Source organism: Platalea leucorodia (assembly GCF_965183815.1).
Source record: "Platalea leucorodia genome assembly, chromosome: 28".
NCBI classification, from domain to species: domain Eukaryota; kingdom Metazoa; phylum Chordata; class Aves; order Pelecaniformes; family Threskiornithidae; genus Platalea; species Platalea leucorodia.
The window spans coordinates 1,067,448-1,082,886 of NC_138850.1; the positions used below are offsets into that span (position 1 = coordinate 1,067,448).

General features: G+C 58.6%; 2 protein-coding genes across 8 annotated transcripts in view; one reads left to right on the plus strand and one right to left on the minus strand.

Annotated features, from left to right (window-relative positions):
* On the minus strand, positions 1-10,711 carry LOC309601093 (uncharacterized protein). Of its 7 annotated transcripts, none has more exons than XM_082333941.1 (8): positions 10,630-10,711; positions 9,954-10,084; positions 8,354-8,705; positions 7,745-7,840; positions 6,146-6,227; positions 2,828-2,893; positions 2,179-2,292; positions 1-1,922 (listed from the first exon to the last, which is right to left on the minus strand). In XM_082333941.1, exons 5-8 carry the CDS (start codon positions 6,201-6,203, stop codon positions 910-912), a joined length of 1,251 nt encoding a protein of 416 aa, XP_082190067.1. In that variant the 5' UTR covers positions 6,204-6,227; positions 7,745-7,840; positions 8,354-8,705; positions 9,954-10,084; positions 10,630-10,711; the 3' UTR covers positions 1-909. The 7 variants fall into 7 exon arrangements, with proteins under 7 accessions (XP_082190067.1, XP_082190066.1, XP_082190065.1 ...); XM_082333940.1 differs by having other exon boundaries at positions 7,745-8,208; XM_082333939.1 differs by having other exon boundaries at positions 7,745-8,263.
* Positions 10,547-15,439, plus strand: part of LOC309601082 (uncharacterized protein) — a gene marked incomplete at its 5' end in the record, with an annotated part of 23,368 nt that continues 18,475 nt past the window's right edge. The window contains 3 exons of the mRNA XM_082333914.1: positions 10,547-10,959; positions 14,093-14,310; positions 15,354-15,419. Coding sequence (XP_082190040.1) covers positions 10,547-10,959; positions 14,093-14,310; positions 15,354-15,391 — 669 coding nt within the window. The 3' untranslated portion in view covers positions 15,392-15,419. The remainder of the gene's footprint in view (positions 10,960-14,092; positions 14,311-15,353; positions 15,420-15,439) is intronic.

Here is a 15,439-nt window from a genome sequence, read left to right on the forward strand (position 1 = left end):
CCTCGGAGCGGCCCAGAGACCCGAACCCTGGGCTGGGGGCCCCGCGGCGGCCCGAGACCCCCGCCTCAAGGCGCCCTCGCCCCCCGCCGCGCCACTCCGCGCCCGGGCAAGAGAGTCCCGGGGGGCACGAGGGGACCCCCGCGCTTCGGCAGCGACAGCGCCTGCAGCCCCCGGCCCGGCCCTGGGGGAAACACAGGCGTGCGCAGCCCGCGGCCGGCAAACAACAACGCTTTACTATGGCAGGCCGGGAACGGAGAGCGATGGCGCGCCAAAGTTACCTTGCCAGCGGCGTCGGCGGAGCTGCTCCGACAGCCCCATCTGCGGAGGGCTGCGGCCAAATAAACGAGTTACAGGACCCCGCGTGCTCATGCAGGGAGAAGGCAGCCGTGAGCCGCGCGGCTGCGCTTTGGGGTCCCCCCCTCTCCTCTCCCCTTTCCCCCCCCAACCCCAGGGCGAAACACAGGCAGGTAAAAGGCTCGGCCCCATCTACACAACGGCCACAACACGGACACAGCGTGGCGCAAAGGCGGCTCGGGCCGCCCCGAGCCCTCGGCCCCGCGGCAGGGAGCGAACCACGGCCGCCTGCCCGGCACGGGCTTCCCACAGCTCCGGCCGGGACAGGGTCAAGGAGTCCCCACGGGCAGCTGGTGCCGGTGCCACATCCCCGTCCCGCAAGGGAGAAGCGAAACGTCCCCTCGAGTCCATCCCCACCACGGCTCCTCTCCCACCAGTGCCTGCTCAGGCTCAGGACGGGTCTCGGCTGCTCGAGCCGGCGTGGCTCGGCAAGGCTCCTGCTCCCCCACCGCGGCTGGAAGCCCCCGGGACCCCCGAGCCGCCCCCAGTTCTGCCGGTCTCAGCGCCCTGAAAGCAGCGGGACTGGACACCCGGAGGAGGAGCAGCGGCGGGCGGCTATCCCAGGTGGATCCGCTGGTGCCTGATGAGGGCCGAGCTGACGATGAAGCTCTTGCCGCAGTCGCCGCACTTGTAGGGCTTCTCCCCGGTGTGGGTGCGCAGGTGGGTGATGAGGGACGAGCTCTGCTTGAAGCTCTTCCCGCAGTGGGGGCACTGGTAGGGGGTCTCCCCGGTGTGGATGCGCTGGTGGCGGATCAGGGCCGAGCTCTCGAAGAAGCTCTTCCCGCAGCCGGCGCACTGGTAGGGCTTCTCCCCGGTGTGGGTGCGCTGGTGCTTGAGGAAGGCCGAGCTGTAGCTGAAGCTCTTGCCGCAGTCGGCGCACTTGTAGGGCCGCTCGCCCAGGTGGGTCCGCTGGTGTGTGTTGAGGTTGGAGCTGCGGTTGAAGCTCTTCCCGCACTGGGGGCACTTGTAGGGCCGCTCGCCGGTGTGGATGCGCTGGTGGACGACGAGGTCTGAGCTCCAGCTGAAGCTCTTCCCACACTTTGCGCAGGCGTAGGGCCGCTCGCCGGCGTGCAGCCGCTGGTGCTTCGCCAGGTCCGAGCTCTGGCCGAAGCTCTTCCCGCAGTCGGGGCACTTGTAGGGCCTGTCCCCGCTGTGGATTCGCTGGTGGGCATTGCGATTTGAGCTGCGGGTGAAGCTCTTCCCGCAGTCCAGGCACTTGTAGGGCTTCTCCCCTGTGTGCAGCCGCTGGTGGATCAGCAGCTCCGACCGCCGGGAGAAGGTCTTCTCACACTGCCCACAGGTTTTTGGTGCATCCCCCCGCCGTGCCCGCCGCCCCCCTCGGCTTCCCACTGCCACCCTGCTGTAGGGGGGCCGTGCTGGCCGCTCCTCGGGGGGGCTCTGGGGGTCCCAGGGGGGGCCGCAGTGGCTCTGGCAGGCGTCCCCGAGCACAGGGCTCTGGGGGACGCCCTCCTCAGTGCCCCGGGACAGGATGACGTCCAGCTCTGCCAGCTCAGGGCCGTCCGGCTCGGGAGCCTCCTCCTCGTTCTCGCTCCCCGTCCCGTCATCTGCTGGGGCAGAGAGAGACAATGCCAACAGGAGTGATCCCCGGCGCCAAGGGGAAAAAGGAAGAATTTGGGCGGAGAGCTGCCAAAGGCCGATCCCAGAACAGAGGGCAAGAAAGCGCTTCCTGGCCCCAGCCTGGCAGCTCCACGCAGAGCCCCGGATAGCTGCCAGCTTGGGATGCTCCCCGAGACGGAGGAGCAGGGACTGCCACGGGGCCGTCGGTAAAACCTCTGGCCTGTTCAGGGTGGGGTCCTGGCTCACCTGCAGGGGCCACCCTGAGGATCTCCCATTCCTTGGAGTCGTTCGGGTCTGGCACCCCCAGCTCTTCCTCCAGCTCCAGCCGGGAGATGACGTTGGGCTTAGGAATTGGGAAGTCTGCTCCGGAAAAAGGAGGAAAGAAGACACAGAGTTTGTTACGTGGGGTTTATTAAACACTATGTATGTGTACTTTTTAAAGAAAATACGGCATTTTGTGTTCAGGCGAGCAGCTGGGAGAGAAAGGCAATAAAAGGCATTTCCAGCCAGCGGACTGTGGCCGCTTGGCAGGTAACCTTGCTTCTGGCATCTCCCACCTTCCAAGGAGGGATGTGCCATCCCAGCACCACCTTTCTCTGCACCCAACGCCTTAAAAAACCCTAACTCCCACAAAAATCGCACTTGATTTTCATCCTGCGCCCGCCAGCTATAAAGCACGCGCCGTGTCGCGCTGAAAGGGCTCGCGATGCCGAAGGCAGGTGCCCAACCCCGCGGTGCCGGCTGCGCCGATGCATGATAAGGACAGCTTTTGTTCTTGCCGCGCCCGCAGAATGCGTCTTTTTTGGCAGCGGATTATTTTTTGATGGCGAAGCCCGGCATGTGGCCGGGCAGGCGGCGGCACGCCGCGGGCAGCGGGCGAGGACGCCAGCCTTACCCAGCAGGATCAGGGACTCATAGCTCTCCTGCATGACGCCGACGCCGCTTCGAAGCCCAGCAGCACCTGCAAGAGAGGGAAAGGGGGTTCAGGCGCACCCCCGGTGCGGGCACAGAGCAGCCGCGGCCCCTGCTCTTGCCGCGGCCCCCACTACCCGGGCTCGGGTGGCTTCTCCGGCAGACGCGGGGGGCCGCTAGCAGGGCCCCCCCGCCCTCGGCTGGGGATGCGGGCACCCGAGCATCTCCCCACCGCGGCCTCCCCGCCGAGCCGGCCGCAGCGGGGGCACCCGCCGGCGCCGCAGCCCCTCCCCGGCTCCGCAGAGGGACCCCCGCACGCCGGTACCTGCGGGCGGCGGCGATGCTCCGGGGGCTGCGGGGCCGGGGCCGCCCCGCTCGGAGCCGCTCGGGGAAGCGCCGCCGCCGGCCCCGCGGCTGCTCCGCCCGGGCTCCCGGATGGAGGAGCCGCCGGTGACCCAGGAAGTTCAGCCTCCGCCGCCGTGACCGGGGAGGCGCGGGGGGAGCGGGGCCGAGGAGCGGCGGCGCTGCCCTCCCCCGCGGCGGGGCCCTCGGGTGCGGGGGGGCGGCAGCGGCGGCCCCGGGCTGCCCCCCCCCCCCCCCCGCGCCCGGCCCCGTCCCACCTGCATCCCCATCCCTGTCCCCATCCCTGTCCCCCCTGCATCCCCATCCTCATCCCTGTCCCACCGCCATCCCCATCCCTGTCCCACTTGCATCCCCATCCCTGTCCCCGCTGCATCCCCATCCCTGTCCCCATCCCTGTCCCACTTGCATCCCCATCCCTGTCCCACCTGCATCCCCATCCCCGTCCCCATCCCTGTCCCACCTCCATCCCCATCCCTGTCCCCATCCCCATCCCACCTGCATCCCCATCCCCGTCCCCCCTGCACCCCCATCCCCGTCCCACCTGCATCCCCATCCCCGTCCCACCTGCATCCCCATCCCTGTCCCACCTGCATCCCCATCCCTGTCCCCCCTGCATCCCCATCCCTGTCCCACCTCCATCCCCATCCCTGTCCTCATCCACATCCCCTTCTGCATCCCCATCCTCATTCCTGTCCCCATCCCCTTCCGGTCCCATTCCCTTCTCACCTGCACCCCCAGCCCCTGTCCTGTCCCCATCCCCACCCTCATCCCAGCCCCGTGCCCAGGGCCATCCTGGCTCCGCAGGGTCGGCTGCCAGTGGGGTGACAGCAAGGGGTAGGCAAAGGGGGACAAATCCTCCCCGCACCCTCACACCTGCCAACAACAGCCCGGGGAACGGCGGGGCCCTACAGTAACAGGCTCAGAAGAGATCTGGGGAGAGACCTCGGCGTCCGACCGACCCTCCTCCAGTTGAGGTCCTGCCCGCTGCCGGCAGGGCCAGCTCTGCTTCCCCGGGACTTGATCCAGCACGGTCTGGGCAAGCTCCACGGATGGGGAGAGCACGGCCCCCCCGGGGCAACCTGCTTCGCTGTCCTTGGGGAAAAGCTGCTTGTAGGCAGCGGAGACCCGTCCTCGAGTTCACACCCATCATCTCCCATCCTCTGTGTGGCAGAGGGCTGTGCCAGGCTCTAGGAGAGCTGTGGGTGCTCACTGCATTCCCGGCAGGACCCAGGGGACCCCCATCGCTGAGCTGGCCCTGCAGCTTCCCCCCCTCTCCCCTGGCTCGCCCCCCCTGCCCCGAGATGCACAGTGAAGCTCCAGGGCCCCAGTTCAGCCTCAAAAAGACATAGTGGGAGCTGTGAGGGTCAGTGGTGAGCCGCAAGATGCCTCCGATACCCAACTCAGACCAGTGTTGTGCCCCAGCCTCTGCATCCACCTTTTTAGGTGAAAAACACCAAATTCCTTTGCTTTCCCCCACCTCATTTTTCCCACCTGTGAAGCAGGACAGGAGCAGCTTGCTCACAGAAGCTTCTGGGCTAGGAGCTGTCCAGGATGGCCACCGCTCGGCAGGGAGGGCTCAGGAGCGAACTGGGGTTTGACAAGGCCCCCAGGGACCCCCAGTGCTGAAGGGAGCATCTGGGGCGATGTTTCGCCCCGATCCGCCCCCCACCGCCCTGTCCCAGCTGCGCCGGTGGCCTCTGCTGCAGGATGGCAGATTTTATTGCCAAGTACCACACAGAGAAACCTCGGGGAGGGGACCTCGTCGCCAGGGAAGGGGCAGCACAGCCGGGGCTGTCAGAGGGACTTGCCGTGCTGCAGGCGCCAGTGGGTGATGACGTTGGAGCTCTGGGTGAAGCTCTTGCCGCAGTCGGGGCATACGTAGGGCCGCTCGCCAGTGTGGACCCGCTTGTGCTTGGTGAGCGCCGAACTGGTGGTGAAGCTCTTGTGGCACTCGGGGCAGATGTAGGGCCGCTCGCCGGTGTGCACCCGCTGGTGGGTGGTGAGGTGGGCGAACTGGCTGTAGCCCCGGCCGCACTCCCCGCAGCGGTAGGGCTTTTCGGGCAGGTGGGTGCGCCGGTGCCGCAGCAGGTAGGAGCTGGTGGAAAAGCTCTTGCCGCAGTCGGGGCAGGCGAAGGACTTCTCGGCACGGTGCGTGCGCTGGTGCTTGGCCAGCAGCGAGCTGTCAGCGAAGGCCTTGCCGCACGCCAGGCAGGGGTAGGGCCGCTCGCCGGTGTGGGCGCGCCGGTGGATGGTGAGCGAGGGGCAGTCCCGGAAGCTCTCGCTGCAGTCGGGGCAGCGGTAGGGCCGCTCGCCCGTGTGCAGCCGCTGGTGCCGCGTGAGGTTGGAGCTGCTGCCGAAGCGGCGCCCGCACTCGGGGCAGGGGTAGGGCCGCTCGCCCGTGTGTGTCCGCCGGTGCTTCACCAGGTCCGAGTTGACGTTGAAGCTGCGGCCGCAGTCACGGCAGCGGTAGGGCCGCTCGCCGGTGTGCAGCCGCTGGTGGGTGAGGAGGTGGGAGCTCTGCCCGAAGCAGCGGCCGCACTCGGGGCAGGCGTAGGGCCGCTCGCCCAGGTGGCTGCGGCGGTGGGTCAGCAGGTTGGAGCGCAGGCTGAAGCTCTTCCCGCACGCCTCGCAGGTATTGGGGCGCGACTGCGCCGCCCCAGCACCGCCGCCACGCTCCTGCTCGGTCTCCTGCCTGGGGGACGCGTCCCCTCCTGCTCCGCTCAGCGACGTGCCCCCCGTCTCCAGGCTCTCCTCCTGCTCATTGCCTGCCGGGGAGACGGTGCTTGGGAGGGCAGGGACGAGATGGGGAAGGGGTGCCGATGCAGCCAGCAGCAGCCCCGTCCCGGGCTTGGGTGCTGAGCCCTCCACCCTCTGCTCCCAGCCCACGGGGACGAGCACCGAGCCCCGTGCTAAGCCCAGCCCTGTCCCATCCCAGTACCTGCCCCGGCGTCTCCCCGGCTTGCTCCTGCCTCGGGGCCGTGGGTGCCTGGGTCCATGCAGGGCCGGGAGCCCTCTGTCCCCTGGGGAGAAGAGAAGAGGAATTGGGAGGGGTGGGCTTGCCTGGGACGAGCGGCTTCGGGGCTCGGGGTCTGGTGGCAGTGCAGACCCCCAAGGCAGGGCCCAGCAGAGGCTGCGTCCCCCGGTGGCTCTCGCTGCCGTTTCCGCCTGGGCCACAACAGGGGCCGACAGCCTGGAGCACAGAGAGGGGGCTGGCAGGCAACAGGGGCTTGCGGAAATGGTGCTTCACCCCTAAAACCTGCCTGAGGCTGCGCAGGGCAGGGGGAGGAAGGGTCTGCATGCACAGAAACCCCACCCCACCTGTGGGAGGCTCAGGGCAGCCCGAGGACCCCTGGCCTCGGCGCCTCTCCACGGAGGGACATGGGGCGACAACGAAGCACGCGGGGGGGCCTCCCCATCCATCGCGGTCCCGCTGTCCCAGCGTGACATGGGTGTCCCTGCCCACCCCGACCCACCGAGGGTCCTGCCACTGTCCGTGGGAGCAGGGACCCCCCCAGGACCCCCGGGTGGGTGGCGCAGGAAGGGGCTGGAGCAAATGGCGGGGCTGGGGAGGGGACGCTGGGGGCAGCAGGGGTGGCCAGACCCAGTGTCCCAGGAGGCGGCATTCCAGAAGCATCCCGCCGCCCATGCCCCCTCACCCCATCCTGCCCCAGCACCTTGCCCCCCCCCTCGTCCCGCAGGACCACGGCTGCCCCCCGTCTCCATCCCAGCACCAGCGGCAAGGGGCTGCCAGCACCCCAGAGGGTCTGGGGCTCTCTGCAGGGCAGGTGTGCCCCCCCCCGGACCGCCCCCTCTCCTCCCCATGCCCCTCCAAGGACCCTTTTGGCTCAGCAGCCCACTTCGCCCCCCCTCCAGCTCCCCTAGAGCCCTTCCTGCAGCCTCGCTGACCCCGGAGCACCCGCTGCTGCTTGCCGCCAGCCAGGATCCCCCGAGGCCAGCCGTACTCTGCCCCAAGCCCCCCAGGGCCCCTCTGGCCCCTCAACACTTCTCCCAAGGCATTGTGCTTTGCCCTTTATTGCTGTTCCAGCCGCTCGGGTGCGAGTTACAGTGCTCAGAACAGTTACTGATGCGTTTTTTTTCTTTTTTGTTTCAGCTCTAATCTTATTTTCCGTCCTTTAGGACCCATTTATATCTGTTAGGGGAGTTGGCTGGAGAAACCTTCTCAGAGTCTGGGTGACTGGGAGCTGCTGTTGGTGACTTACAGTGAATAATTCACTCTGCAGCTGGGGATATTTCAGAGAAGGATTCTTACAGGATCTAATCCTGCTCTGGCAGCTCATCCTGTCCAAAGGCAGTGCTGGTACCAGTTCAGCAGACGTAGTCTTGATGGACACAAACAGCGACAGCACCACGTTTTCTTTTTCAGACAGAAAACTAAAGCACGTAATTTCTGCTGGTAATGCTGGTACTACATTTAACCAACTACTTTCCCAGGTAATTTCATAAAATCTTAAGTTATTTATCTCTATTTCAAGAAACGTTTGTGTTTCACCCAGTAAAATTAGGTTTAGTTACCGACCTGGTCAGGCTGTTAGCGCGACGTACAAAGCTGCAGCAAAGGAGCGGTGGCGTGGTCCCCAGCAGCAGTCCGTTCCTCGGTTTGGTGCTCGGCGTGCTGCAAACCCAAGTCAGAGCAGGAGGTGCGCTGCTGCACATCCTCATCCAGGGGAGGTGTTTTGTTTCCCCCCCGCCGTTTTTCTTTTTCCCTGGTCCCAGCCGCTCCGCCGTACGTAACGCGGTGATGGACTGTGGGGAGATGGCTGCGGGTCTGGCTGTGGAAGGGTGTGTGGAGGCGAAGCGGGTGCCCAGGGCAGAGGAAGGACGGGCTGTGAAGTGTAACTGGTTTGCACGACTCTGGGACTGTAAAATCATTCAAGGGGCTTTGTGGCTGCTGGTGTCACCTGGCGGGCGGGCGGCTAATCTTGCGTGCAGGTGTGGAAGGCGAGGGCGCACCGCGAGGCGCAGAGCTTGCTTGTTTTCCGCCTGGGAATCCCAATGGCAGAGGTGACGGTGTTATGAAGAGAGAGCTGTGAAGACGCTAAGGACGGCTGCGTGTCTCGCGCAGAATAAAATTCTCTGTGCTGTGCGCGTGCGACCTGGCACAGCGTCTCAGCGTTACACATCGTACCTGCTGTGACGTGTCCGTCCTCGCCGCTGCTCGCCTTCGTCTCAGCCGCGTCCTGGGTTCCGTCAGGTGCGCTGCTGGCCGAGGGGGTGGCAGGCACTCGGGCTCCTGTCGGTGCGGCAGCGATGGTCGGGTGCGGCCGGCAGCGGTGGTGCAGCCGGCGGTCTGATGCTGCGGTGTAGCTGCTGCACACACGTTCGCTCCCCCAGGAATTTAGGGTTCCCAAAAAAAAGGGCTGGTGGAACTGAAGTGCGAAATCCCGGAGCAACCGAGCTGTACCGAAGCGCTTGTCCAACCTCTGGTCACACCGAGGTGCTCCCGTTGTTTTTCCTGGGATTTCCAGCGTCCCTGGTTTCTGTTATTTTAATTTTTACCACTTATTATTTACTTGAAAACATCTAGAATAAAAACTTAAGTAACAGTAACTAGAACAGACCTTATGAGTAAATAACGCCTAGACTGTAGCTATTATGCAGAACTTCACAGACAGTAATTACTCCCAATTCCTATTACAAAATTACAAGCAGCAAAATGTAAACAATAGTGCACTAATTGGGATTAATATCTGTGCAGAAACAACTCTACTTAGTATTAAACCCCCCCGCACAGGTGCTAGTTAATCCCACTTAGCAGTAAAGTGTCAATTAAAACGTTAGAACACAAATAATTAATTAAAATAAATAAATAATTTAGGGATAAGCCATGACTAAATTTAACTGTAGCTATTCCTTAACAAACCAGGTGGTAATTATTCCTAATCTGTACTGTAATTAAAAAGAAATTAGCAATCCTTTTTTAAGCAATAAAGATAGAAAAGGAGTTGAGAGTAATTAATAGCTCAATCTAAATATAGCTGTTATGAAATGAATCGCAGGCACTAATGACTCCCAATCAGAAACAAAATAACAAAGTTTTAGAATTTAAAATGAAAATAAAATTGGAAAGCTAATCAGGAGTGTTTAATACTTAAATTATAACACAGCTGTAAGTATGTTCAGAGGCTTAGTAAGTTCTCCTGCTTAGAACCCAAATAGTAATCAAAGCTTTAGATTTTTTTTCAATAAAGAGAAATAAAAATCAGTCATTAAATAATAGCCATATTTCAATGTAGGTATTAAGAAAATTCACAGGCAGCAACGATTCTCAAACAGAACTAACAACATTAGAAGATTTAGATTTAAAACAGAATCAGAAAACTAACAAAGTTTCACGACTGCCTGAATTTAAACATAGCCATCTTTGGGGACACCCCCCCAAACCAGAGGTATTAATTACTTCCAAGTAGAACTAAAATAAAAGTAAAACCAGTGCAAATTAAATTTGATTAGTACACAGTTAAATTGAACTTAAAAAAACATCCAGAACACTAACTGGGGATCGTTAATGCCTCTTACTTATTTAATAACAGCAACGTTAAATTTATGCATTAACGATGCCCAAGCAGTATCATCATCATAAAATTTTCCAGATGCAAAGCAGAAACAGAATACTAATTAGCAGCAACCTCCCGTAATGATATCGTCTTGTAACGACGGCAATTACAGCATTCCAAATTGCGTTTCTAACTTGTAATACGAAATCACGATTTAGAAGAGTAATTAACCTTTCCTTCCGCCTCAGCCTCCGGTTTCAGGCGCTTTGTCTCCTTGTCCCTTTTCCTGCGGCTGCAGAGAACCGGGAGCCTCCCCGGGCGCGGGTGGCTCGCTCACCGCAGCCGGCGGCAGCGGCAGGCCGCTGGCGAACACGACGTTACCCAAGGGAACCGCCGCGCCCGGGGACGCTCGCCCTCTCCCACCCGGCGCTGCCGGCAGCCCGCGCCGCTCGGAGCCGTCACCAGCACGGACTCTCCGCGCCCGCCATCAGCGGTGTCGCTTAAACGGCGACTGTAGCTGCCGTACGCGACCTGACGCCTTCCCCCCGCCCCGGCCCGCCCGCGCAACACCCGCCGAGCACCGCCCCGACCCCGGGCCCGCGGCGAAACGGCCCGGGGGCAGAACCAGGCGCGGCGAGAGGGACCCGCCGCGGCAGCAGCGGCCGCTACCGAAGGAGCCGCCGGGGAGGCCCCGAACCGCGGAGAAACGCCCTCGCGGAGGCCGGCCCGGCCCCGGCCCCTAGGGAGCCGCGGCCCGAGGGTGAACCGGCACCGCCGGGGCTCCGGCGGTCTCCCCGCCACCCGGAGAGGCTTCTCGGCAACGGATGGACACCGCCACCTTCCCGCAGCACCGGCCACCCCGCCTGGCACCGGGAGCGGCCATCAGCGCTCCGGTACGGGCTCTTACCGCGCTCCAGGGCGGCCCGGATGCCGGAAGTGCCCGTCAGTCCTCTGGAAGTCGCACTCTATGGGCCGGCAGTCCTCCAGCGGACCGGAAGTGCCCGTCAGTCCTCCGGAAGTCGCACTCTATGGGCCGGCAGTCCTCCAGCGGACCGGAAGTGCCCGTCAGTCCTCCGGAAGTCGCACTCTATGGGCCGGCAGTCCTCCAAAACTGCAGAAAAAAGTCCAAACCAAGCTGCAAGTATAACAAACCAATAAACCCCAGATCTTTTCCCAGGCTTTACTGGTGCCCGAGCGGGGCCCTGCTGCATTCCAGAGTCTCTGGGGCTTCGTGCAGGTGCTGATGGTGCTGGGGCAGGGGACAGGGCTGGCAGTGCTAGCCACTTTTAATATTTTATATATCTCCTTTTATCCAGTTCACTGTCTGTATTTTTAAATTTTGTTCTTGTCTGTTTCACTGTCCTTATTTTTCATCTTTTTTCCCTTTATTTTCTTAGTCCTTTTTTTTAACGTCCTTTCTATCTCTACTTTCATCCCGTTCGCTGGCTTTATTTTTTAATTGTTTCTTGTCTTTTCTTAGTGCTGTCACTTTTTAAATTTTCCTTCTGTGTCTGCCTTTATCAGGCTCCCATCCCTACTTTTTAATTCTTTCTTGTCTGTCGTGTGTCCTGTTGTTTTTTAAATTTACTTTCTGTGTCTCCATTTTAGTTTGCTGTCCTTACTTTTATTTTTTTTCCTTTTATTTCCTTACTCGTGTCTCTTTTAAAATGTTCTTTCTATGTCTACTTTTATTCAGTTCCTATCTCTATTTTTTAATTTTTTCCTGTCATGGACTGCATTGCTTTTTAAATTTTCTTTCTATGGCTGCTTCTAGTTCACTGTCCCTATTTTTCAGTTTTTTACTCTCATAATTTTGGTTTTAAAATATTGTTTCTAGGTGTACTTTTATCTTGTTTTCTGTCCCTATTTTTTAATTTTTTCCCGTTTCTTGTATCCTGTCACTTTACAAACTTTCATTTTATATCTACTTTTATCAAGATGTCTCTCCCTGTTGCTTAATTGTTTCCTGTCTGTCCTCTACCCCATTGCTTTTAATTTTTCTTTCCTTGTCTGTTTTTATCCTGTTCGTTTGTTGCAATCGCACCTCTCCTAAGATCTCTGTTCCCAAAAAAGAGCATTCTTTTTCTTCTGTATGCCATCTAGGATGCCTCCTGAGACCTTCCTTGTGCTCCACAGCATTTTGGTAGCACTTCACCTCCCCTTCAATCTCTCTCATCCCTCTGAGCCTTTCACAACTCCTCTGCTACTAGTCACCCTGCCTCCCGAGACCTTCTTTGTGTACCGCAGCCCTGTTTTAGCTCTGTAGTGGACTTTGATCCTCTCTTGTTCTCTCAGAAACCTGTCCTTGGCTTTGTTTCTGCCTCAGAGCACTCTTATCATCCTGTCTGCCATCTAGGGTGCCTCCATTTCGTCCCCGGCCTCCCGAGGACATCTGTAGCCTGTTCAGATCCCCTCCTTGTGTCCCTGAGCCTTCCTTGGTCTCTTTGGCTTATTCAGGGCCCCTCTAATGGTGTCGCGATGTCTATGCCTTTGAGGTTGCCCTTAGCACGCCTTTAGCTTTGTAGTGGACCTCGCACCCCTCTTGTTCCCTCAGAAGACTTCCTGAGTCCATATCTGTGACCAGCCCAGTTATTCTGTCCTCTCTTCCCTCTAGCCGTGCCTCTGTTCATTCCCTGGCTGTCTGACGACACGTTTACTCAATTCAGATCCCCTCTGGATTTAATCGTCGTGTCCCCACTCCTTTTTCTGCTTCTCTGGCTCCCTCGGGACACTTTTTCTCCCACTCACGATGCCTCCAGAGACCTTTCCTTGTCCTCCACATCATTCTTGTGGTACTTTGAGCTGTACAGCACTCATTTGTTCCTCTATGCTATCTAGGATTCCTGTGTTCAGTCCCTGGCCACCCAAGACCATCTGTACTCTGCTCAGACAGTCACCCGAGTTCTTCCTCACCGTCCCAAGCCGCCTTTTGTCCGTCAGCACCCCTCTCCTCACAGTCACGATGCCTCCCGAGACCTTCCTCGTTCTCTACGGCACCTTGTAGCACTGCATCTCCCTTTCCATCGCTCTCGTTCAGTCGGAGCCTCCCGTCTTTCTTTGCTATGCAGCGCTCTTTTGTCTCTCTGCCATCGAGGGTGTCTCCATTCGGTTCCTCTCTCACTTAGTAATCTGTAGTTTGTCTAGATGTTCTCCTGAGACTCCAAGGCTCTCACTGTGTCTCCAAGCCCTTTTTCCTTACCCTGCCCCCTCATAATTCCTCTACTCTCTGTAACGATGCCTTCTGAGTCCTTTCTTGTACTCCACAGCACTCTTGTAGCATTTTAGCTCCATTTCTTTTTTTTTTTTCTTTGTGCACTTCAGAGCGCTCTTATCTTACTCTTTGCCATTTAGGATGCCTTCATTCAGCCCCCGGCTCCCTGACGACATCTGTACTTTGTTGAACCCCCCCCAGAGTTCCTCATTGTTGTCTCTGAGGCTTCTTTGGTTTCGTAGCCCCCCTCGGGACTCCTCCGCTCCCATTGCCGAGCTCTTGTGAGACATCCCCTACGCCCTAGAGCCCTGTTTTAGCTCGGCAGGGCACTTTGCACACCTCTTTTCCCCTCTGAACCCTTCCCGAGTCCACTTCTGTTACCCCGGTCGGTCTTTCTGTCCTCTCACCTGTTCGGTGCACCTCTGTTCAGTCCCTGATCCCTGAGGACACCCGTCCTTTGTTCAACTCCCTTTTGAGCTCACTGCATCCTCGAGACTTCTTTGGTCTCTCCGGCCCCTTCAGAATCTCTCTAATCCCTGTGACCATGCCTCTTGTTCTGTCAGAACCTTTTCCAAAGCCATCTTTGTGCTCCACAGCAGTCTGTTGGGTTTTTTTGTCTTATACTACCTTTCTATTTGGTAGCTGGTACCCCAAAGATGTCTATCATTGGCTCAGATCTCCTCTTGAGTTTTTCAGAGAAGGCGATAGCCTTCGTCTATTTTTATCAACACATCTGCCGTGGTGGTTTTTGTTGTGTTTTGCGTTTTATACTTGTTCTAGCTACTTAGGTGTTAATTAGGCTGCTTCATACAGCCTCTGAGACTTTTTTTTGTATTTCTATGGGGTTTTTTTTGTTTTGTTTTGTTTTGTTTTGTCTTTTGGGACTTATCTAGTTCTGTTAAGGGAGTCTGTCAGAGAGACCATCAAGGTGACTCTGAATCATCAGTGATTTACAGTAAATAATTTACTTTGCAACCAGAGATACTTTTGAGAGGGGATTCTTATGGGATCTAATTCTGCTTTGTCATTCAGTCCTATCTGGAACGTACTTCTGGTAGAAGTCCTTCTGTGACAAGGTGACCTGCTTAGTGGATGAGGGGAAGGCTGTGGATGTTGTCTACTTGGACTTTAGTAAGGCCTTTGACACTGTCTCCCACAGCATTCTCCTGGAGAAGCTGGCTGCTCACGGCTTGGATGGGTGCACTCTGCGCTGGGTTAAAAACTGGCTGGACGGCCGAGCCCAGAGAGTGGTGGTGAACGGAGTCAAATCCAGTTGGCGGCCGGTCACGAGTGGTGTTCCCCAGGGCTCAGTACTGGGGCCGGTCCTGTTCAACATCTTCATTGATGATCTGGATGAGGGGATCGAGTGCACCCTCAGTAAGTTTGCAGATGACACCAAGTTGGGTGGAAGTGTCGATCTGCTGGAGGGCAGGAAGGCCCTACAGAGGGACCTGGATAGGCTGGACCGATGGGCCGGGGCCAACTGTAGGAGGTTCAACAAGGCTCAGTGCCGGGTCCTGCACTTGGGTCACAACAACCCCATGCAACGCTACAGGCTGGGGGAGGAGTGGCTGGAGAGCTGTCTGGCAGGAAAGGACCTGGCGGTGTTGGTTGACAGCTGCCTGAACATGAGCCAGCAGTGTGCCCAGGTGGCCAAGAAGGCCAATGGCATCCTGGCTTGTATCAGGAAGAGTGTGGCCAGCAGGACCAGGGAGGTGATAGTGCCCCTGTACTCGGCACTGGTGAGGCCGCACCTCGAGTGCTGTGTTCAGTTTTGGGCCCCTCACTCCAAGAAGGGCATCGAGGTGCTGGAGCGTGGCCAGAGAAGGGCAACAAAGTTGGTGAAGGGTCTGGAGCACAAGTCTTATGAGGAGCGGCTGAGGGAGCTGGGGTTGTTTAGCCTGGAGAAGAGGAGGCTGAGGGGAGACCTTATTGCTCTCTACCTGAAAGGAGGCTGTAGCGAGGTGGGGGTCGGTCTCTTCTCCCTGGTAACGAGTGATAGGCCGAGAGGAAATGGCCTCAAGCTGCAACAGGGGAGGTTTAGGTTAGACATTAGGAAGAACTTCTTCACTGAAAGGGTGGTCAAGCATTGGAACAGGCTGACCAGGGAAGTGGTTGAGTCTCTGTCCCTGGAGGTATTTAAAGAACGGATAGATACGGTGCTCGAGGACATGGTATAGATGGACTTGGCAGTGCTGGGTTAACGGTTGGACTCGATGATCTTAAGGGTCTTTTCCAACCTTGATGACTCTATGATTCTATGAAGTCAGGTAGCATGTGTGGTCTTGCTAGAAATGAAGCGTAACCCCATGGCATCTTGGGAGCTGACTCGGGGATGGGTGGGCTGAAGGAGGGGTTATTTTTCAGGTGCTGCGTGTGGCTGGTGCGGTTCTAAGCCACCCCCGTTGTTTGCATCTTAGAGGTGGTGCGTCAGCCTCCAAGCGGGAACCCAAAGTGACGGAGGCGGGGGAGGCAAGCTGTTGAAGGTAAAGGAGGGGGAGAAGGG